This window comes from Schistocerca gregaria, chromosome 2, assembly GCF_023897955.1.
Source record: "Schistocerca gregaria isolate iqSchGreg1 chromosome 2, iqSchGreg1.2, whole genome shotgun sequence".
Classification (NCBI taxonomy): Eukaryota; Metazoa; Arthropoda; class Insecta; order Orthoptera; family Acrididae; genus Schistocerca; species Schistocerca gregaria.
This window is the reverse complement of record NC_064921.1, coordinates 178,233,929-178,256,976: the sequence shown is the minus strand read 5'-3', so window position 1 is coordinate 178,256,976 and position 23,048 is coordinate 178,233,929. Positions and strand designations below refer to the sequence as shown.

The following is a 23,048-nucleotide window of genomic DNA, read 5'->3' as shown; positions in this document are numbered from 1 at the left end:
CATCACTGAATATTGAACCATATTGCAGATCTTATGTTTGTACAGTGTATTAAAATTCATTCAACTCTACTTTAAAAGTATACATACATACATACAGACAAATGTTACCAATGACCTAATTGGCTAATTTACATTGTATCATCTACTAACCTGCAGTGTCCAACTAAAACCCAATTTTGTTCAATTGGGAATCTTGATCTTGATGCATTAGACATAACTGGAGGGAAAGTACCCTGAAGTAACTGCTCACTACTGAAGGCAGGATGGAACAGCAACTACAAATTTTTTAAGAGCATTGTTACATTTCCCAAGTACACAATTCATTCGACATTACTTCATGTTGTCAAGTAAAATTGAACTTACTCCTTGATAAGACTTCTCAGCTGCACAACTGTTGACACACAAGAATCAAGATTTTGTGCTGCATACTTTTGACCACCTTCATGGGGTTTCATAAGAGAAATTATTTCATTGCGAACTTTTGACAGTTCGTCAATAATGGAGAGAAATTCATCTGCAAAGTAAGTGAATTTTATCTCAAGGTTGCTTGCATGCTAACAACACTGAAATATTTAAGTATGAGAGACATAGGAAGGAGGCAGGAGAGGACGGACAGATGGACGGACACACACACACACACACACACACACACACACACACACACACACACACACACACACACACGAGAGAGAGAGAGAGAGAGAGAGAGAGAGAGAGAGAGAGAGAGAGAGAGAGAGAGAGAGAGAGGGGGGGGGGGCTAATTTTTAAGCTCAACAACTTCAATCGTTACCTCTTGATGCATCTGTCACTTTCAGGACTGTTAATGGCACCTGCCCACTTGCAATTTTCATATCTAGATTTACTTTTTTTAACATTGTCTGCAACTGATACATATCATCTGAAAGCAAAAAAGTCAGGTCACTGTAATACTTTGTGTTTGACAATTTTAAGCTATAATCCAATACAAAAGTAGCAAGACATAGGTATTAGCCTCAATTTTCTCACAAATGCACAGAAATGCAATGGTATTTCTAATTACAGCGCTTTATAGCTTATGATTTTTGAGAGAGAGAGAAAGCTGTCTGCTTGCCAGAAGTAAAGGATTCCTTATATCACAAAAACATATTACATCACAAGGATAGTCAACCATAACTCTTTCTTGTCGTATTACTGACAAAGCAGTTAAACTCTGAAATAACCATCCTTGACTGGTATTATTTAATGAGCTATATGACAATTCAGTCATCAATATTAGAACTGTTATGGAGAAATATTACAATTTACTTGTCAAAGAGTAAACAGTGTATTACTCTACGTTGAAGTGACAGATTTTACAACATGTGTTAGTTTCACTTCAGATAATATTACTTTTTTGTAATTTTCAGCAATTCTTTCCCATCCAGTATTAAATATGTTTTAAATATATTCTGATGAGAACATCACATTCTTATCAGAAAATGTACCTGTATGACACTACTGACATAGTAATGTTTAATCATATTCTATGCAAAACACCTCACACTTATGTACTGTGGATTAAATAGAAACTCTAGTTATGTGAGACTTATGCAATTGTAATTTGGGTCAGGAAGGAGGGGAGGGGTTGTCAGCAGATAGGTTATCAGCGCATTAGTAGAAACAATTGTCAAAATAAAATGGCATAAAAAAAAAGGATGCACTCTTCTCCAACCTCAATCACGGTTATCCACACAACTGCACTACTTGACATCCTGTTAGACAGTGTATAAATGGGTAGATGTTTTAAAACTTTTAATTAAAACAAGTCACCTAAGAGGAAGGCTGAAATAACTACACAAGGATATGTGACTGGCTAACCACTTACAAAAGGACACGGAGAAGCTACACATTCTGATGACAGATTAAAAACATCTTAAGTTTAAGGAACAAATCATAAATTTCGCGCCCTTCCAGTCTTGCCACATTCATTTGACTGTCAGCTGAAGTAGACAGGAAATCTGTCAGCAAATAAGCTGTTCCCCTCTTTGTATGAATATACAAGGGTCGAATGAAAAGTAATGCCTCCACCTCCATTAATTGTGTTTGGATGGGAATATTTTAATAAATCAAACACATAATAATCCTTAGAATGTGATCTTCAGTTACCAATATTCACTTTTCCACATAATCACCAGACGACTGGATATATTTCTGCCAACTATGTACAAGTTTTCTGGAAGTAGTCAACACACTGTTTCTGCAACCACAGTCTCTCAGTTATCTCAACGTCTTGTGACATCAGATGCATAATGATGTCCTTGCAGATCATCTTTCATTATCGGGAGCAGATGGAAGTCAGACAGTGCTAAATCTGGACTGTATGGAGGATGCCTTACGGTGGTGAGGTTGTCTCTGAAGTTCTGCTGTGGTGGCACATGAAGTGTGTGGTTTGCCAAGCAAAACAATGTGACCCACACGTTCTTGTGAAATGCCAATTGTGCTATCTGAGCGATATGACAATCATCCTGAATCAATTTGTCAACATTTTGCTTGTGAAACTCGGTGGTTGCTGTCACATGACGTTCAACTCTGTTTATCACGCAGGTCAGATGTTTCCGCTTCAAGGTCTTTAAACTTACTTGCCCAATGACGCACAGTACTCACATCAAAACTGTTCCCATAAACTGCTTTCATTCTCTGATGACTCTCCTTTGGGGTGACACCTTCTGCTGTCAAGAATTCAATGACTGCACATTGCTTAAATCACACTGATCAACTGTCTGCACAGGGTTCCATACTTTACACTGTAACAGCAGAATTGTTCAATGCTAAGGCTTCCAGCCAACTGAAGCTATAGGGAAGAGGCTACTGAACAAGCCAGTGCCTGCCGCATACTAATGCTGCCAACTATTCAAGAGTTACGAAGTTGGAGGCATTACTTTTCAGTTAAACCTCATAAAAAAATGCATCGTGTAGTGATCTATGCCAAGCCTGTACTCGACAAACAAATCTTGAGCTCTGTGAGGTGCCCCCCCCCCCCCTTTTGCTGGCACAAGCAGCACAAGAGAGGGGGGGGGGGGGGGGTACACATAACTTATCAAATGCCAACAAATGTTACAGTCAGAGTGAGTATTACCTCCTATGAGAGTTGCACGATTTTAGGAACGTAATAGTTGGCTACCAATTGCTTATCTGTCTACTGTGTGTTTCACAAGGACATCAATATATGGAGACAACTTTATTGATGATGCCCACATAAAAAGGAAGAAATGTTATGGTTTTAAATCCCATCAACGTGGTCATTTGAGACAGAGCACAAACTTGGAATGTTTCCACGGATGGGGAAGGAAATTGACCGTACCCTTTCAAAGGAACAATCCTGGCTTTTTCCTGGAGTGATTTACAGAAAAAATGGAAAATCGAAAGCTTCAAGGCCAGATGTGGATCTGAGCCATTGTCCTCCAGAATGCAAGTCCAATGTGCTAACCATTGTGCCACCTTGAGTGGTACGCTCAACATAGTTCTACAAGCACGTACTAATTTTATCTCCAACTTCTGTAAAACTGCACATACAAACATCTAAAATTTGTCATTGATTTAAGTGACAGCAATACTTTTCTATAATGATGCTAACACCACCTGTAAAATAACCTTACATTATGTAGCTGTTACTTGTGACCTACACAGGGTTAGGTACAAGCGATCTCGTTGCGTTGAATATCTCCTTCTTATTATGGTATTTCTTTTATGAGTGTGCAAAAATTTTGGAAACACACAATTTTTCGCTCAAATATACTGAAACTCTTGTTATGGAAGTACAGACAGACAGAATCATTTCTTTTGAACAAATCCCTAATATCAGCACCCTTGCTAGAACTGTCAGACAAATGTCATTAAAATAATATTAATTTAAAATGGGCAAAACAATGAAGTTTAATGAGTGAAACAACATAGAAGTTTAATGAATGAATTCACTCATTTGCTTACTCATCCTCAAATGCAGTCACATACTGTACAACACTTAGTGACAATAATTGAAAATTGACAGGGCTAGTTTGTGTGAGCCACCCACCCTTGTGAAACAACACAGTATTTTCTCCAACAATTTAAGAACTGTTTAAAAATAAAATACCTTAATAGTTGCACCACTTATGTCCCTCCACCTGTTACGACAAATAGGAAGATCAGCTAGTAAACTGGATACTGCCCTTGTCATGATATGAAACATATTCTGCTAAAATGTTGCATAATAAGTTTTACCAGCCGCAACTTCTTTTCCATTACTTCCTGGTACTCATCCTCCCAACTGTATGTAAGTGTGTGAACAGTGAGGGTACTGCTTTTAGACGGCTTTCAACAATGCTATACTACGTACAGTGGGTGCAGTGCAGGGCTCTTTGGCTGTTGTGTTCTCTAGTAGCTCATAGCAACAAGTTCTCATATGCATTTGTATCCAGCAGAATATTATCGCCTTCAGCAGGTAAAGTACAAAAAGGATGTCTTGGATGAATATGAAAAATTACCTTGCTGGGTCAATGCTCTGTGTGGCATGTAGTGGACTCAGGGAGCAAGAGCAGAGGATGAATTCTGTAGCTTTGAATTTGTTTGATAGAATTTGGTTCAGTGGTAAGACACTCAGAAAATGCAACCACTCTACAAAGGAGAATGTTCACAAAATACTCCTGTAGCTGAGTGCAGAGTATTACTGAGGTCTGAGAGATCCATACAGGACCACCAAGAGATATTCAAAGAAGGGCAGCACAAACACGTGTTTAACTCTTGGGAGTGTGTTACTGAAATGCATTTAAGATGCCATTCTTCCTGTGCTCCACACGGAAACAGCATGACTAGAAACTAATATGTGGTAAAATAAGAAATACCTTCAGTCATGCACTTCACAGTAGCTGGTAAAGTACTGATTTAGTTGATGATTAATGATTATCTTTGGATATACTAGTCTTGCTGGTCCTTATACCTCATATCCATAATACAGTTGAGATAGCACAAATGCTTTATAGAGGACTGAAGCAATGATGTCCAGTACTTCTATGTTGAGTGCCTTTATTATTCTGGCCTTCAGGTGACTTATATGTGGTAGTCAAGTGAACTTGTCATCAATTGATTCCCTCATTTGTGATAAATGTAAATATGCCTTGAACGGTGGAAATCTATACAGACATACTTGCCTAAGGAGAAGTAGAGTCTTCTTTTCATTGTCAATTGTATTAACCTTCTGAAGATGAGTTGCAACTGGCAAATAACAGTCATAAGAGCACTGAACTGCTCTCCTCTCTTTACCAAGGATATTGTGATGGAAATATATATAACATTCACATGCAGCAATTTCTGCAGTAAGGCCACGGTCATTTCTATCTTCACTGTTGACTGGACTCAGCTCATTCATGTACCAAAGATTCTGATCAAGGCTTATTGTCAATGCTCTTACTGCAATTGGATTCGCAGCTTCATATATGGAAGATTCCCTTTTCAGAAGTCTTCGACTGTATGACCTGATTCATCCACCTCATCTCTGGTAACGTTACTTATAACATCTGCAAGACTGACTGGTTGAATACTTTCCATTACATGGGAGGAATCATGGTAGTCTTTACCTGCACAGCTATGGAGTCTGAGAAGAAAACTGACCAGGAAAGAAGACATTCAGCTTCTGAAGTTTAGTCTACCCAAGTCATGCTTTGCAAAGCAGAACAAAGTTCAAATGATCTTGTAGTTTAAAGACACCGGGGTCTTCATCAGACATCGTTTTTGATGAAGATACAAATGCTGGAGTCTGCACAGGAGAAGTTTCTCGCAAATAAGAGCAACAAGAACCACTTGATTTTTATGGTCATAAAGAAATTTGAGGATGGAAGTATTCAAGTGTTATAGACAAAAGAAGATGGTGATTCATTACTTGTGGAAACAGTTATTTCTCGAATAGCTGAGTTTGACACTGTGACAGTCTTAAGCGAGGACATAGGCATGTTTGTACTTCTAATGGGTCGAGGAAACAACTACAGCAACCTGTACTTCCATAACACGGGAAGATGGAAATTAGCAGGAGTCTGATACTCCAGCAATTATTTCAATTTTGATCCTGGACTTGCCCCTTTCAGCCATGCCTTTACAGGACTGATACCACGTCCTCATCTCTTCTTCTTCTTCTTCTTCTTCTTTTTTTTGGGGGGGGGGGGCAAGGAAAAGGGAAATTAGTAAACCTTAGGGAGCAACAAGCACGCCTCAAAGCGCAAGCTGCTGAATTTGTTAAGCCCTTAGTCTCTTAAGACTTAATAGCTCAGGCAGGAGAACAGCTGATGTTAGCACTGTATAGGAATTTCAACTACATGACTTTGGCCTAGCTCAGGTATGCGCTTTCTGTAAAATCTACCTCAAGAAAATCTTTCAAACATCAAAGGCAACTGCCAACATTAGACACAGCGAGATGACACTCATTGTGATCCTACTATGAAGTGCAATCCTGGCTGGGGAAGAAAATTGATTCATACCAGTGGGGCTGGAAGAAAAACTAATCAGGCTTGTTTCCCGTGATGATTATGAAACATACGGCACCACATATGCTACTGAAGATAGTCTCCCGTGCATTCAAAACAGAATGCACAGCAGTGTATGGATGTTGCAAATTTCGATTGAACTGCTTCTCAACGTGCAACGACTGTTGTGGCTTATCCTGCAAGAATGCTCCAGAAATTGGGCATGACAAGGATAAAATAGTTTTTGAGGATGGCGCTATGGGTCCTGCAGAGTTGATGCTGGACTGTGACCTGCCGTAGTCTCCCAAACGACCTCAATTTATTGAACTGTGATAAAATGTGAATCTTTGATATTTAATTTGTGTTTTTAATGTTGTCATGCCCTTTTATTTGTTCATTTGTGCAAATTTTATATTACTCAAATGTGAATACATATTGGCCATTACTATGTACTTGGTTTTCATTTTAGCAACCCACTCTTATCAATTAAGGCATTGATAAAAACAAAGAAAAATATGCATGGATATACATAGAGAACACATGTGCTTATTAGAGAGCAGTCTTCCCACTGGAAATTTCATTTCGCTGAATAATTTTGATTTAAAATAAAAAGAACAAAATGGAATTACTTTGGTTTTCAAGTAAGTGGACACTCAATAGTACATAAAACTGAAAAACTAGATTCCTTTGTAACATGAAATTTCATAACCTACAACTTTGATAACTTGATACTTTAATTTGGAGTAGCCATTTTTGAGATACAGGCATTGGAGCCGACTTTTTAGCCAAGTTTGTAAAAATGAACAAACTTTGACATCTCTTAACGGACCCCTAACAGCTTCACCGATTTTGACATCTAAATATGTCATTTGATGAAAATTTAATACTCTTTAATTTTGGTACAGGTAACGTTTCAGTAGAATTCATTGTTCCCAAGAATTAGGCAAAAACCTGAAAAAACTGCCAATATTTCTTGGTTTTTTGATCACAAAAAGTTGTCCTGAGAGTTTTGGAGGTAGAAAACTAATAATTAAACGAACTCTTAACTATATACACAAGATAACAAAATAAAATCTACTAGGTCGTTTTCTGCGAGCAAAAAGTACCGCGTTACTGGATTAACAGATTTGCTTCAGAATCATATTCACAGTAAGATATTAAGATCAGCTGTGGCTACTTGTACAAGAGACATTCAGACATGTCATTAGTATGATAGTAAGTATATGGCCCTTTCCATATTAACACAAAATGCAATGAGATCAAAAAATATTACTACTTGTAATTTAAGTAGATGATGATGAGACAGGAGATACGATACTGTGAGAGTTTGACAGATAATGCAAAGATGTAAGTCGGGACAAGGCATCTGCAGTAGATGACATTTCTTCCCAATATTAGGAGCCTTGGGAGAGACAGCCATGACAAAACTTCTACCTGGTATGCGAGATATATGCTACAGGTGAAATAACTTCATACTGTAGGGAAGAATGTAATAATTGTAGTTCCAAAGAAGGTAAGTGCTGATAGGTGTTAATATTTTTCAAACCCTCAGATTAATAAGTAATGGTTCCAAGATACTGATATGCACTGATTGCACAAGAATTGAAAGACTGGAAAAAACTGACTTTGAGTAAGACCAGCTTGGGTTCCAGAGAAATGGAAGAATATGATACACAATACAGAATCTTTGACTTATCTTCAAATATAGGCTGCAAAAAGCAAACCGACATTATAGAATTTGTAGATTTAGAGAAAGTTTTTGCCATTGTTGACTGATATACAATCTTTGGAATTCTGAAGGTAACAGGGGAATGGAAGTTTGTCTACAACCTATACAGAAACCACACTGCAGTTGTGCGAGTTGAATTATGTTAAAGGGAAGTCGTGGCGGAGAAGGAAGTCAGACAGACTTGTAGTCTATTCCCAACATTATTCAATCTGTGCACTGAACAAGCAGTAAAGGAAACAGCGGAGAAATTTGGAAAAGAAATTTATGTTCTAGGAGATGAAATAAAAACTTTGAGGTTTGCAAATGACACTGTAATTCTGTCAGAGACAGTGAAGAAAGATTAGTTGAATGCAACACCCAGCGACCTGAAGAAAGGTTATCAAATGAATATAAAAAAAAGTAAAGAATGGTAATGGAATGTCATTGATTTAAATCAGGCAAACATGAAAGAGTTAGAGTGGGAAATGAAATATTAGAAGTAGTAAACGAGTTATGCTATTTGCAAGTAACTGATGTGGTAGACTATACAAAATGCTGACTGGCAATAGTAAAACAAGCATTTCTGAAAGAGAAATTTGCTAACATGAAAGACAAATTTAAGTGTTAGGAAGTCTCCTCTGACGGTATTTGTCTGGAGCATAGCCTTGTATGAAGTGGAATGTGGATGATAAGCAGTTGAGGTAAGAAGGGAATAGTGTGGTGCTTTAGGAGACTGCGGAAGATGAGATGGGTAGACTGGATAACTAATGAAAACATGTTTACTGGATTAGGGAGAAAAGAAATCTGTTAGACAATGTAACTAAAATAAGGGGAGGAAGAGGGGGGTAGAAACAGAACAAGTTTTTAGCGCAGTAAGCATGTTCAAAATAGACAGAGGGCGCAGTAGTTATGCAGAGATGAAGCAACTTGTACAAGACAGGCTAGCTTGGAGAGCTGCTTCAAACCAATTTTTATGACTGAGGACGATGACGAGAACGAAGTCCTTTGTACTGTAAGGCATAAGCATGATGCACATCTTATTTAATATATTTATGATTTGATTGAGCCATTCTGCGGCTCACATTGGTGCTCTTTGTAGTTTTCTGCCCTCTGTTGGAGTCGAGTGCTTGGGGAAAGCGGATCTGATTAGCTTTCCTCACCGTCTTACTACTGTTTACTGCATTCAGATTGTTACAATTTGTTAAGTTCAACCAGTGGTATTTTTCCTGCCTGCAACTGTAGTCTCAGGCAAATGAAACCACATTGCGATCAGCAGCACCAGTGCATGATGGGAGTGGCGCGGCTGGGTGGGGCAAAGGAGGAGGCTGGGGCAGGGAGGGGGAGGGATAGTATGGTTGGGATGGCGGTCAGTGAAGTGCTGCAGGTTGGGCGGCAGGCACGGGAGAGGTGGGGAGGGGAGGGAGGAGGAAGTAGCAGAAAAGGAGAGATATAGAGAGAAATAAATAAATAAATAATGAGTGTGGTGGTGGAATGACGGATGTGTAGTGCTGGAGTGGGAGCAAGGAAGGGGCTGGAGAGATGAGGACAATGACTAAAGAAGGTTAAGGCAGGAGGGTTACGGAAAGGTAGAATGTATTGCACCGAAAGTTCCCACCTGCGCAGTTCAGAAAAGCTGGTGTTGGTGTGGAGGATCCATATGGCACACGCTGTGAAGCAGTCATTGAAATGAAGGATATCAGGTTTGGCAATGTGTTCAGCAACAGTGTGGCCCACTTGTTTCTTGGCCACAGTTTGTCTGTGGCCATTCATGTGGACAGACAGCTTGTTAGTTGTCATACCTACATAAAATGCAGCACATTTGTTGCAGCTTAGCTTGTAGACCACGTGACTGGTTTCACAGGTAGATGATGTTAGTGACCGTACTGGAGTAAGTGGTGGTGGGAGGATGTATGGGACAGGTCTTGCATGTAGGTCTATTACGGGGGTATGAGCCATGAGGTAAGGGATTGGGAGTAGGTGTTGTGTACGGATAGACGTGTATATTGTTTTCTCATTTCAGGGCACGGTGAGAGGTAATCAAAACATGCTAAACGATGAAAATGTGAACTTGACATGTAGCGAACAGTTGAAACTAGGCAATAGTGTGGAATTCAACACTTCGTTTCAAATAAATTGACTGCCTCAGCAGAAAAGATTAATAAAAGTCAAATTTCTTTAACAAACCAGTAAAGATAGCTTCATTGTTCTGCAAGGCAATTAACGCTTGACTGTCAGAAAGGTAAAAACAAAATAAAATCTGAAACTAATAACTTATTTTAGCCTTCTGTAATTATTTGAATATATTTTAATTCACTTGATAGCTCCCGACCACAGAAATCCATTTTGTTTTCATTTGATAAGAGAGCAATAAACGAAGAGGAAACAGCAAAATCACTTAGTGTAAACACGGGTCACGTGGAGACTACCACCTCCCCACAACAACTCGGACTGCCCTGTGCATCAGGTACAGATCTATGATATTTCCGAACTGGGCCAATATTAGACAGTGGCGCTCCCCCTCCCTCGAGCGTTTGAGGTAGGAGGCAAAAAAATTTAAAAAATCGACTTTTCAAAAATATCTTCATATAGTAGCACACATATTTCTGAAGGGTCAGATACATAAAACATACATGATCGAGGGAACCTAAGACATGTTATTTGGTCTTAAGTGTGCCAAAGTGCAGTGCCACGCCTTTTCACAGAATTCTTCCATCACACGTCTCTGTATTTCACTCTGTGCAATTCAAACGTAATATTTTGTAATGGATGCCATAAAACTATATTCAGGACAGTGGAAATTAAAATGTCCTGTGGTAACTCTCCTGCTCCCAGTCGGCTGGTTTGACATCCTGCCCTCTCAAAAAAATCTCGCAATTAGTAGTGTATGAGAGGACAAGAACACTTCAGAAAATTTTCAGTCTTTACTGCCTATTAGCTAATAACTTGCTGTTCTGTGTGACATAAAATTAAATATAGGATACATAAAACAGTAAAGACAAGAGACAAGAAAGACAGTACACAATTCTTCAATCCTGAAGTCCTAGCTTTTTTCTCTCTCTAATCTGGCCACAGTTTTATAGGGCATACTTTCCTTTCTGGGAAAGAATCTATGACGCCATCAAAGTTCGTCAACGTTTTGCTACATGAAAAAACACAGAAAAGCTGTTAATACAAATAGTACTCAAGACTGGTGTGGTTTCTCGATGTGATTACGTGTATTTTGTCACTGTCTGTTAGATAAAATGAAATTGGCCTGCCTAATATTGCAGGAATTGTTACACACACCAAATAAACAAGACTGTTTTGACACAAATGGTCATTTTTATAATACGACAGAAGATAATTAATGAAGTACCAATATCAAATGCCTATTAGGCCTACTACAAGCAAAAGGTTTTATAGAATGAAATTTTCACTCTACTGCGGAGTGTGTGCTGATATGAAACTTCCTCCTGATATGAAACTTCCTGATATGAAACTTCCTGCCAGGAAGTTTCAAAAGGTTTTATGTTAGGAAATAGTAGCAGTAGTAAATTTTTATATAAATTTGGAATCATCATATTTTTCCCTAATTTGTCAGAGTCTCCATTTCTTCTCCTTCCTCGTTCTAACAAACAATCTTGTCATCACTAATTCTGTAACTATTCCTGCCAGTGTCAAAATTTAATCTCTGGTTAACTTCACTAACCCTGCCACAATCACCGGTTTAGTTATCCTGCATTTGTTCTCCAGTTAGGCGTTATTAAGTGTTCGTACAGCACATTTTCCGCGCTACTCCCAGAATACAACTTTAGCAGCTGCTAGCTGGGGACTGTATAACTGGCCTTCAGTAGTGTACCGGTCTGGACAACAATTTTCTGTCAAAATGTCATTTTCTTGGATACACGGAGAAGACAATACGTAATCTTAGTTACCTGTTATTCCTGTTAGTTGTTTATTTCCACTCTGGTAGTCTGAATCTATAGAATTCGCCAGTAATTATAACAACGCTGATCATTTGCGAACCCAGTCAACCACATGAGCAGCGATTGTCATTCACCCTTTCGGCTTTATTCGCTCAGCTCGTATAGACCCGTCCCCTTTTGTCTGAAGGAAAGTTTACTTCTAGATCCGGCGGGGATTCCCCAGGCAGAGACACCTCATACACTATGCACGCATTCAAAAATCAACTCACGATTCATTCAGAAATCAACTTAGAATTTGATCAAAAATGTTCAAAAACCAAAAGGGACGCGTTCAAAATCATATGAGTAATCGATAGATCAACGTGTGCTGGATGCTAGGCGCTTTATGAAACAAGATCTTTTTCCTCAATAATATGAATTTGGTGCCCCCCACCCCTCTGAAACTTCCGCCCGGGACAGATAGACACCCCATTTTGCTCCCACCCCCTAGTTCCGGGTCTGTTGCGCATACATGAATCTGCCAGCTTGGTGCACCAGTAAAATTTTTTCGGATAGCATCTGGGTGCTTGCTGCTATGCTTAATACAGCTAACTGCCACACTTCTGTAGCCAGAAGCAGGAGAAGGTACTACTTATACACGACTCAACTGCACATGGCAATAAGCTCGCTCGCAACCGCTCAAACGAATCTAATGTAAACAGTTGAGACGTCACACTCATCGGAGGCAATTTGTTGTTATGAAACATTGCATAGTCATCCTAAAGCCTTTGACACGCTTTTGCTGTTGGCAGGCACTTGTACAAGCACTGTGTTTTATTCCTGTATATGGCACATTTCCTTTGCAAAATAGGTTTTATTTTCGTTTCTTTCTCTCGTTTGTGTTTTGTTGCTGCAGTATATCCTTAAAAGCACTAGGGTAGAGGACACAGAGGTGACAAAGGACAGGCGGTAAAACTCAGATCGAATGATAAAACCCACCCTCACAGATGAAACGTAAAACCAAATCGGCTATTGAGGCATTCATCTACTAAAATCAATGACAAAAAGGCCAGCAACCGAAGATGAAGTCGCAGGGCAGCCAAACGAGGAAATAGTAAAAGAATATTGGCTGCTGTCAACTGGGCACCACACCGACACTGAAGTGGGTCTTCAAGGGGCAGGAGGTAGCTGTGGGTCGTCCATGCATGGCCTAAAACTCAGATTGAATGGTAAAACCCACCCTCACAGATGAAACGTAAACCCAAATCAGCTGATGAGGCGTTCAGCTGCTAGAAGTCCAGAGTCCCTGCGAGACACCCTCATCGAGGACTTCCACACATTCATGGTCCCCTTAATGGCTCGCAGTTTGTTGTGCGCACTGGGATTTTGCCATTCCATCTACCAAACCTGAAAAACGTTGTGGCGTAATAATGAACGCAGGTCAGTTGCGGAGATGCCCATCTCCAGAAGTGGTTTCCGTGTAGCCTGTTTGGCCAACCTGTCAGCAAGTTCATTTCCTGGGATTCCGACGTGACCAGGGATCCACGTGAACACCACTGAATAACTGGACCGTTCCAGGGCATAGATGGCCTTCTGGGTGGACACTACCAAAAGATGATGAGGGTAGCACTGGTCGATAGTTTCCAGGCTGCTCAAGGAGTTAGTACATAAAAGAAAAGACTCCCCATGGCATGAACAGAGATACTGAAATGCACGAGAAATGGCCACCAGCTCTGCAGTGAATATACTGCAGCCATCAGGTAAGGAATGCTGTTCAGTATGGCTGTCATGCACGTAAGCAAAGCCAACATGACCATCAGTCATCGAGCTGTCTGTGTAAACCACTTCAGAGCCCCGGAACATGTCAAGAATCTAGAGGAAGTGACAGCAGAGAGCCACAGGGTTAATGGAGTCCATAGGGCCATGTGAAAGGTCCACACAAAGTTGTGGCCAAGGCGTACACCATGGAGGTGTACGTGAACGAACCACAAGTAGAGATGGTAAAGGCAAGAACTCCAGTTCAGAGAAAAGGGTTCACACGCGAACCGCAATCGTTGGCCCCGAGCTGGGCCGCCGTTGCGGGAGATGGACTGCCATGGGTGGGAAAAGGAGACGGTAATTCGGATGCTCAGGGGAACCATGAATGTGTGCTGCGTAACTGGTGAGCATGTCTGATCTCAAATGGAGGGATACCAGCCTCCATCAGTACGCCGGTCACCAGGCTTGTCCTAAAAGCTCCTATCGCAAGTCGAACCCCACAGTGATGCATAGGGTCGAGTAAATTCGAGATTGGACAAGGGCTATGTAGAGCTGCAGCAGCGTAAAGTGATCAGCACCCCAATTGGTGTTGCTCAGGCAATGGAGCGCATTGAGGTGCTTAAGCTGATGAAGATGAGGGTGGCAAGTCAATCAAGCATAAAAAACCAGTCCTAGGAATCGATATGTCTCCAGTTCAGTGATTGGATCGTCACTGACTTAAATTGCTGGTTCCGGATGAACGGTGTGATGCCGGCAGAAGTGCATGATACATGACTTTGCGGCTGAAAACTGGAAGCTGTGGGCTAGAGCCCATGACTGAGCCTTGTGGATGGCTCCCTGTAGGTGCCGCTCAACAGCACCAGTACTGGAGCAGCAGTATGAAATGCAGAAGTCGTCTGCATACAGAGAAGGTGAGACGGAGGGCCCGACAGCTGCTGCTAGACTGTTAATGGCCACTAAAAATAGAGGTACACTTAATACAGAGCCCTGCGCGACTCCATTCTCCTGGATATGGATGGAACTATGGGAGGCACCTACATGGACACAGGAAATAGAGCCATAGGAAGTTGTGGATTAAAATCGGAAGCTGGGCCCCGGAGACCTCACTCATACAATGTGGCAAGAATATGATGTCGTTAGGTCGTGTCGTATGCTTTACGTAAGTCAAAAAAGACAGCAACCAGGTGTTGCCGTCTGGAAAAGGCTGTTCAGATGGCAGACTCGATGGACACAAGATAATCAGTGGTAGAGCGACCCTGGCGGAAGCCGCCCTGACATGGAACCGGTAGGCCACGTGACACCAGAACGCAACCCAACTGCCGACATATCGTACGTTCCAGCAGTTTAGAAAGAAGGTTGGTGAAAATGATGGGACGATAGCTATTCACATGAAGTGGGTTTTTACCAGGTCTGAGCATCAGAATGATGGTGCCCTCCCGTCATTGGGAAAGATGCCATCGCACCAGATCTGGTTGAAGATGAAGAGGAGATGTCACCTGTAGTCACATGAGAGATGTTTAATCATCTGGCTGTGGATATGATCAGGTTTAGGGGCATTGAGGAGCTCCCACTCTGTAAATGGGGCGTTATAGGATAATGCTGGAGGATAATTCTCCAACACAGAGGCTCGAGCAAAGTGCTCAGCAATCGCGTTTGCATTGGTAGAAAACACGCCATTTATGGGAACACAGGGGACACCTGTTGGGGCCTGGTACCCGAAAAGACGTTTGATCTTTGCCCAGACTTTGGAAGGTGATGTATGGCACCCAATGGTCCTATCTCTGGCAACACTCCTGCTTCCGTTGTTTGATAAGGTAGCGAACATGGGCACAGAGCTGTTTAAAGGCTATGAGATGCTCCACCGAAGGGTGCTGCTTATGCCACTGTAGAGCTCGCCAATTCTCAGCAATTGCTTCAGTGACTTCCGGCGACCACCAAGGAACTGCCTTACGCCTCGGCACACTAAAGAGTAGGGGATCGCGTTTTCTGCCGCAGAAACAATTGTTGTAGTCACCTGCTCAACCATCACATCGATGTTTCCGTGTGGGCGAGATTCAATGGTGGAAGTTTCCCAGTCAGCCTTGTTTAAAGCCCATCTGGGAAGGTGTCTGTGGACCTGAAGCTGAGGCAGTGACAAGAAGATGGGAAAGTGGTCACTACCACACAGATCGTAATGTGCTCTCCAGTTGATAGGTGGGAGAAGTCCTGGGCTGCAAATTGATAAATCAATGGCCGAATAACTACCACGGGCCACACTGAAATGTGTGTTGGCCACGGTATTTAAGAGCAGAGGTCGAACTGAGGCAGTAAAGTTTTGACATCTCTGCCTCAGCTAGTAAGCATGCTAACACCCCACAAGGGGTTACGGGCATTAAAATCTCCCAAAAGTAGGAAAGGTTTAGGGAGTTGATCAATCAGTGCAGCTAATGCATTCAGGGGTACTGCATCATCAGGAGGAAGATATACATTGCAGACAGTTATTTCCTGCGTCGTTCTTATCCTGACAGCCACAGCTTCAAGAGGGGTTTGAAGGGGCACATGTTCACTTCAGACTTAGTTTAGGACATAAATGTGAACTCCACCTCACACTCGATTATAGTAGCTATGGTTCCTGTAATATCCCTTATAGCCAGAGAGGGCTGGGGTCCACATCAATTGCCAGGAACCAAGTTTCCTGGAGGGCAATACAGATAGCAGGTGTAAAGCTTAACAGTTCTTATGGCTCAGCCAGGCGGTGGAAAAAACCACCACAATTCCACTGGAGGATGACATCGTGAGACTGGGAAGGCATGGAACATTCAATGAGGCAGTTTATGCCTCAGAGTCATCTGCCGGCCACTGACTTATTGCGTGAGCAGTCTATATCCATTGTGTCTGAGGGTCTGGCAACATCTAGTTCCTTCGCAGACTCCAATACCTCCACCCCATCCTTAGACGCAGAGCTTGTAGGTAGTGTGGGTACCACTGCAATTTCCTTGGTCTTAGGGGTTATCTTTTTGGATTTCTCTTGCTGCTCCTTGAGTTTTCCTTGCTGGGAGGACTTCACTGGCTCCGTCTCCAAGGATGAGCGTTAAGCCCTACGGCCAGCTGCTTTTGGACTCTTCAGCCACTGGTGGGTGTCGTCTTTCCCACTAGCAGAAACCTGAGAAGGGAGTGACCCAATGGACCCCTTCCTAGTGAGAGAAGCCAAAGAAGACTTACGCTTCTCCGGCTTAGAAGTGGGGACAGACGTCCCCCATGGTTAGCGGGGAGGGGGTTTGCTCCCGAAGTAGGTAGTGCACGAGCAATAGGAAGGGAAATGCCCCTTACAATCAAGGGGACAGGTGTAGTCTTCCAGCTTTGAGAGGTCACTTGGGTTGGCAGAGCTGATTGTGCCAGAACTGTGTAGCGGTGGCATAAGACGATGGCAAATGCACAGGATGCAGGCATTCAAATTTTCTCTTAGCCTCAGTGTAGGTCAGTTGGTCCAGGGTCTTCTACTCCATGATTTTCCTTTCTTTCTGGAGAATCCTGCAGTCTGGCGAGCAAGGTGAATGGTGCTCTCCACAGTTGACACAGATGGGAGGCGGGGCACATGGAGTATTGGGGTGTGATGGGCGTCTGTGATCTGTTTGTGAGGCTGGAAGTACAGCAGGAAGACATATGGCCAAACTTCCAGCACTTAAAGCACCACGTTGGAGGAGGGATATAGGGCTTTACATCACAGCTGCAGACCATCACCTTGACATTCTCGGGCAATGTATCACCCTCAAAGGCCAAGATGAAGACACCGCAGGCAATCTGATTATCCCTTGGACCCCGGTTGACACGCTGGATGAAATGTACACCTTGCCGCTCTAAACTGGCGAGCAGCTCATCATCGGACTGCAAAAGAAGGTCCCTGTGAAATATGATACCCTGGACCATATTTACACTCTTATGGGGTGTGACGGTTACATAACATCCCCTCTTACAACAGGCAGGAATAATTCGAGCCTATTCTAACCCTCGGACTCGCAGGGGAGAGTGTCGGGGATGGGGAGGGGTTCGTAGCATGAGATACAATATCATGTGGCACTGGAAAGGTGCGGAAGTAAACACACAAAAATGCGTGAAAGGCAAGGATAGTGATCAATTTGAAAGTAGAGGATTAATTATAGCGAAGGAAGTAATATGGGACATAAGATGCTGTACCAACAATCAGCGTGGTTTTGTAGCTGTATGTTGTGCATGACCAAGACAGTTGATACAGTGTGGCTCATAAGTAGAGCGTGCAGTGCTGTTAGGCAACAAGAGAAACACAGGAAAGGAAAGAAAAGAATAAGGACAAACACTGAGTATAGTGATGCAAAAGAAAATAGTAACAAAGGAGAACAGCACTGAGTTAGGACTGTAGAAAAGCAGTCATGCTACAAACAAATCCGGGGTACAGCTATGGGCACCATTCTACACTAACCTATTCATGAGCCATCTAGAGGAATCCTTCCTAAACACCCAGAATCCTAAACCCCTCATCTGGTTCAGATTCACTGATGACATCTTTGTTATCTGGATCAAAGGTGAGGACACCCTATCCACACGCCACTAGAATCTCAATAACTTCTCTCCCATTTGCTTCACCTGGTCCTACTCAACCCAATCTAACAAGCCACCCATGATCGCCACATCTGCAGTGATGAGCAGTCCCTCTCGAAACATACCGAGGGCCTCACTGAAGCCTTCACTGACTGTAATTATCCTCCCAACCTCGTACAAAAACAAATCTCCCGGCATTATCTTTCCTGTCTGCCACCACCTCCCAAAACCCCACCGTCCGGCCATAGAGAAGCATTCCCCTCAGAACTTAGTACCCCCCAGGACTGGAGCAACTGAATTACATTCTCCACCAGGGTTTCGATTACCTCTCATTGTGCCCTGAAATGAGAAATGTCCTGCCCACTATCCTTCCCACCCCTCCCACAGTGGTATCCACTGAACCTAGACAATATACTCGTCCATCCTTACACAATCCCTGCTCCCAATCCCTTACCTCAAGGCTCATACCCCTGTAATAGACCTACATGCAAGACCTGTCCCATACATCCTCCCACCACCACTTACTCCAGTACGGTCACTAACATCACCTAGCTGTGAAACCAGTCATGTGATGTACAAGCTAAGCTGCAACCAATGTGATGCATTTTATGTAGGTATGACAACCAACAAGCTGCCTGTCCGCATGAATGGCCAGCGACAAATTGTGGCCAAGAAACAAGTGGACCACCCTGTTGCTGAATATACTTCCAAACATGATACCCTTCATTTCAATGACTGCTTCACAGCCTGTACCATATGGATCCTCCCCACCAACACCAGCTTTTCTGAATTGCGCAGTTGTGAACTTTTCCTGCAATAAATCCTATGTTCCCATAACTCTCCTGGCCTCAACCTTTGTTAGCTGCTGTCCTCACCCATCCAGGCACTTCCCTGCTTTCATTCCAGTACTACACAGCTGTCATTCCACCGCCACACCCACTGCCTGCCGCCCAACCTGCAGCACTTCACTGTCTGCCATCCCCACCATACTATCCCTTCCCCTTCCTGCCCCAGCCTCCTCCTTTGCCCCACCCAATCACCACTCCCATCATGCACTGGTGCTGCTGCTCGCAGTGTGGTTTCAGTTGCCTGGGACTGTAGTCGTTTGTGCGAGTTGCATTTGCTGAGTTTGTGGGTTCATGTGTGTGTCTATTGTTGACAAAGGCCATTGGCAGAAAGCTGTAAGTGCGAAAATGTTTTTGTTGTCCCTATCTACAACTCAGCATCTCCACTATATGGTGGGTAGCAACTTTCCTTCTCATAATATTAATACATAGACTGAGTTGTCTTCATACCCTTCAGACAATATGGGTGACTTCTTGTCTAGTTAACTGGGAGTCTATTTGCTCAGCCTACACTTCTTTGCACCTTTTCACCATCCCATGAGGAGGCAGTCATTAGTGTAGCTGAAGAAACAGTGTACAGCATGGCTCCTTTTTTGGATGGCATTATTACTTTGTGTTACAATGAGTCTCCCATTACCTCCACTCATATCCATGAGTGATACTGCTTGCATTGGGGACTCTGTGTTCCAAGGCTGAAACAGTCACTATGAAGGTCAAACAGCAACCTCAAGAAGTAGCAACAAACAGGGGAGTGGTGAACATCTCGATGAAGCACCTATGGAATCGAGAAGTTGGCTGAGGGGCACTTTAACTGGTGTCCTGCAAGGAAGACAGGTCTTCAAAGCCTAGGGAATAAACCCCTAGAGAAAATCATACCAACCTGAAGACATTTAGGTGGCAGCCCCACGAAAAGGGCTAATCTTGTGCCATACCCATAATGTTGTTGAGGGACACTTTATTTACTGGTAATTCTAACAATGAAGTCTTTTGCTACCTGCAAAACCCAGGAATGAAAAGGGGACAATAGTTTTACCATAAAATATAATTTTAAAATCATGAGATGGAATACTTACTATGTATACTGAATGCAATAAAAATAGATACTGTTTCAATAGCATTAAAAATGAAGGACTTGAAACAGATTATGACATTTTTACTTTATGCAGATGACTCTTGCTTTTGTGACTGGATGGCAGCAGCACGACAAACTATTGTCTAGGTACTATCAAGAGGACAGTAGGGGATTACACTATTCACAAGAGAGAAGATGTGTGAAGTAGTTGGTCTGCAATTTGGGAGACATTCATGTAAGGAATCATGAGTGTGATTTGATGCGTTTTGTGTATGTTATTTCTTTGTTGAATGAAGTAAATTGTGACTATATTTAATGAAGTTAATTACTAACAAAAATATGTGAACTGAAATAATTATTTTTATAATGGTGCCAGCTGGCAGCTTTCAGTTTCTTTCGATAACTGCTATTGTACAATAAACTATTGTTAAACAGACATCAAGGAGGAAAAATTGGACAGACTTAACGTAACAGTGAAAAATTTTTGTATTATTTTCATTGTTTCAGAGACCTATTTATAACAAAATCACTTTTTATTACGGCATAGATAACAGAGTAACAATTACTGATTCTTGAATTTCATGACCAGCAATTTATTGTAAGCAACAAACCTATTTAATATTTTCAACACGCTCCCAAAAGAACTTGTAACTGAAGAAAACATAAACATAAAAGAACATGAGAGTTTGTAGAGTAGTTTGTTATGTGTGTTGGTTTTTGGTAGTATTTGCATGAATGATAGTAATTTTCATGGAATTTGAACATAAATTTGATTGCATTAAGTGTATTTTGTTTTTGCTTTTCTTTCATTACAAATTGCTGTAGGAAAAAGTGGTATATCAATATGAATACAGGAGAAACACAGAAGTGATATGTTTACACAGGTGGCTCAAGGTATAGTAACCAAGAGATTTAATGTAGAATCAGGATAATTAATTATGGACTGTACATCTACATACCACAAGGCATCTTACGGTGTGTGGGGAAGGGAACTTTGTGTATCACTGTCAACCCCCCCCCCCCCCCCTCCCCCCTCACAGCCTCTCTCCTTAGCTCAGTGATCAGTGCATCTGACTGCCATGCAGCAGGCCCATGTTTGATTTCCAGCCATGTTGGAGATTTTCTGTGCACTTTGGGACTCAGTGTTGTGTTATCATCATCATCATTATTATTATTTTTCATCATCGTTGACACACAAGTTGCCCAGTGTGGTGTCACATGAAGAGACTCACAATTTTGTGGTCAAATTATCTCAGGTGGGGTCTCCCAAGCATCAATGCCCCTTTTACTATCGCAGTCACAAATTTTTCATGGAAAGAATGACTGTTGGCAAAGCTCCATAACAGCTCAAATCTATCTAAATTTTACCCTCATGGCCGTTTTGTGAGATATACATAGGAAGCATCAATACATTGGTCGACCCTTCTAGGAATGTATGCTCTCAGAAACGTAACAATGACTCACATCATGATGTAGAATGTACCGTATGTGCGACTGGAGTTGTCTGTGCTTCTCAGGGATGTTTTCACATTTACTAAACGAATCCGTAACAAAATGTGCTGCTAATCTTTGGATCTCCTACATTTCGTCTAACAATCCCATCTGGTATGGGTCCCATACTGAGGAGCAATGTTCAAGAGCAGGTCAACTGTGGATTTGTAAGCTACCTCCTTTGTGTGTGAACTACACTTTCTGTCAATTCTTCCAATGAACCTCAGTCTGGCATCTGCCTAACCTGCAACTAGCTTTATGTGGTTGTTGCACGTCAAATCACTCTGTGCAGATGCATGTATTTTATGGATGCAACTGCTTCCAGTGACTGTTCTGCAGTTGAGTATTCATATAATAAGGGGCCTTCCTCCCAATTTATGCAAAATATATTACATTTGATTAAAATGAGGTTCAATTGCCAGCCTCTGCACCAAGTGTCTATTCTCTGCATTTCACTACAATTGTGTAGTGTAGAGAATTCTCTGCATGCAACAGCATTATCCATGCATGGCCTCATGAAACTTTTGACATTATCCAGACATCCTTTACATATATTATGAAAGGTAATGGTCCTTTAGTGCTTCCTCAGGGTACAACAGAAGTTCCTTTTAAATTTGAATATTTCTCTTTGTGCCAAAAAACACACAATGTTTTTGTTTCTTAGAAATTCTCCCATTCAGTCATACAGCTGACATTATAGTCTGTAAGTTTCTATTTTATTCATTAGATGGCAGTGCAGAACTGTACTGACCACTCCAGAAAAGGAATGGAAAAAAAAACACAAAAATGTTTTTGAAACCTTACAAAAAACAATGAGCACTTTGAACAAGAATGACTACATTATTATTGATGACAAAATTAATGACAGGCTGAGAAATGTCCCAGTACATATTACGTGGAATAACAGAGGACCTGTTTCAAACACTCAACAGCTCCTTAAAGATTTTACATGCATCACTAACTTTTGTGTTATTAACACACATTCCAGCCATAAATAAATAGTCAAAACAGTCTGGCCAGACAAAACATGTTAATAAGTAACAGACTATTTTCTGGCTAATTAGGAAACAGCCTTGAAACAGAGATATGACAGTATACAGAGAAGTAAAAGATGAACTGAATAATTAAGTGATGAAGTAAAGGAGAGTTAAGATCTGTAACAAAGTGGGAGAATATCAAAACCAAAATAGGAAAAGGCCCATGGCAGTTATTTGGATACAGAACACAAAGAGAAAGAGGAAAAAAGTACTGAAATTATGATATAGACAGGGTGGTTAAGTAGAAAAA

At 41.7% G+C, this 23,048-nt stretch overlaps 1 protein-coding gene across 1 annotated transcript in view; it reads right to left on the bottom strand.

Moving 5' to 3' along the window:
- Positions 1-23,048, bottom strand: part of LOC126336636 (uncharacterized) — a 124,044-nt gene that overhangs the window by 4,836 nt on the left and 96,160 nt on the right. Inside the window, exons 6-8 of the mRNA XM_050000530.1 lie at positions 791-898; positions 364-514; positions 151-275 (exon numbers count right to left, since the gene is read on the bottom strand). Of these exons, the coding sequence (XP_049856487.1) occupies positions 164-275; positions 364-514; positions 791-898 (371 nt within the window). The 3' untranslated portion in view covers positions 151-163. The remainder of the gene's footprint in view (positions 1-150; positions 276-363; positions 515-790; positions 899-23,048) is intronic.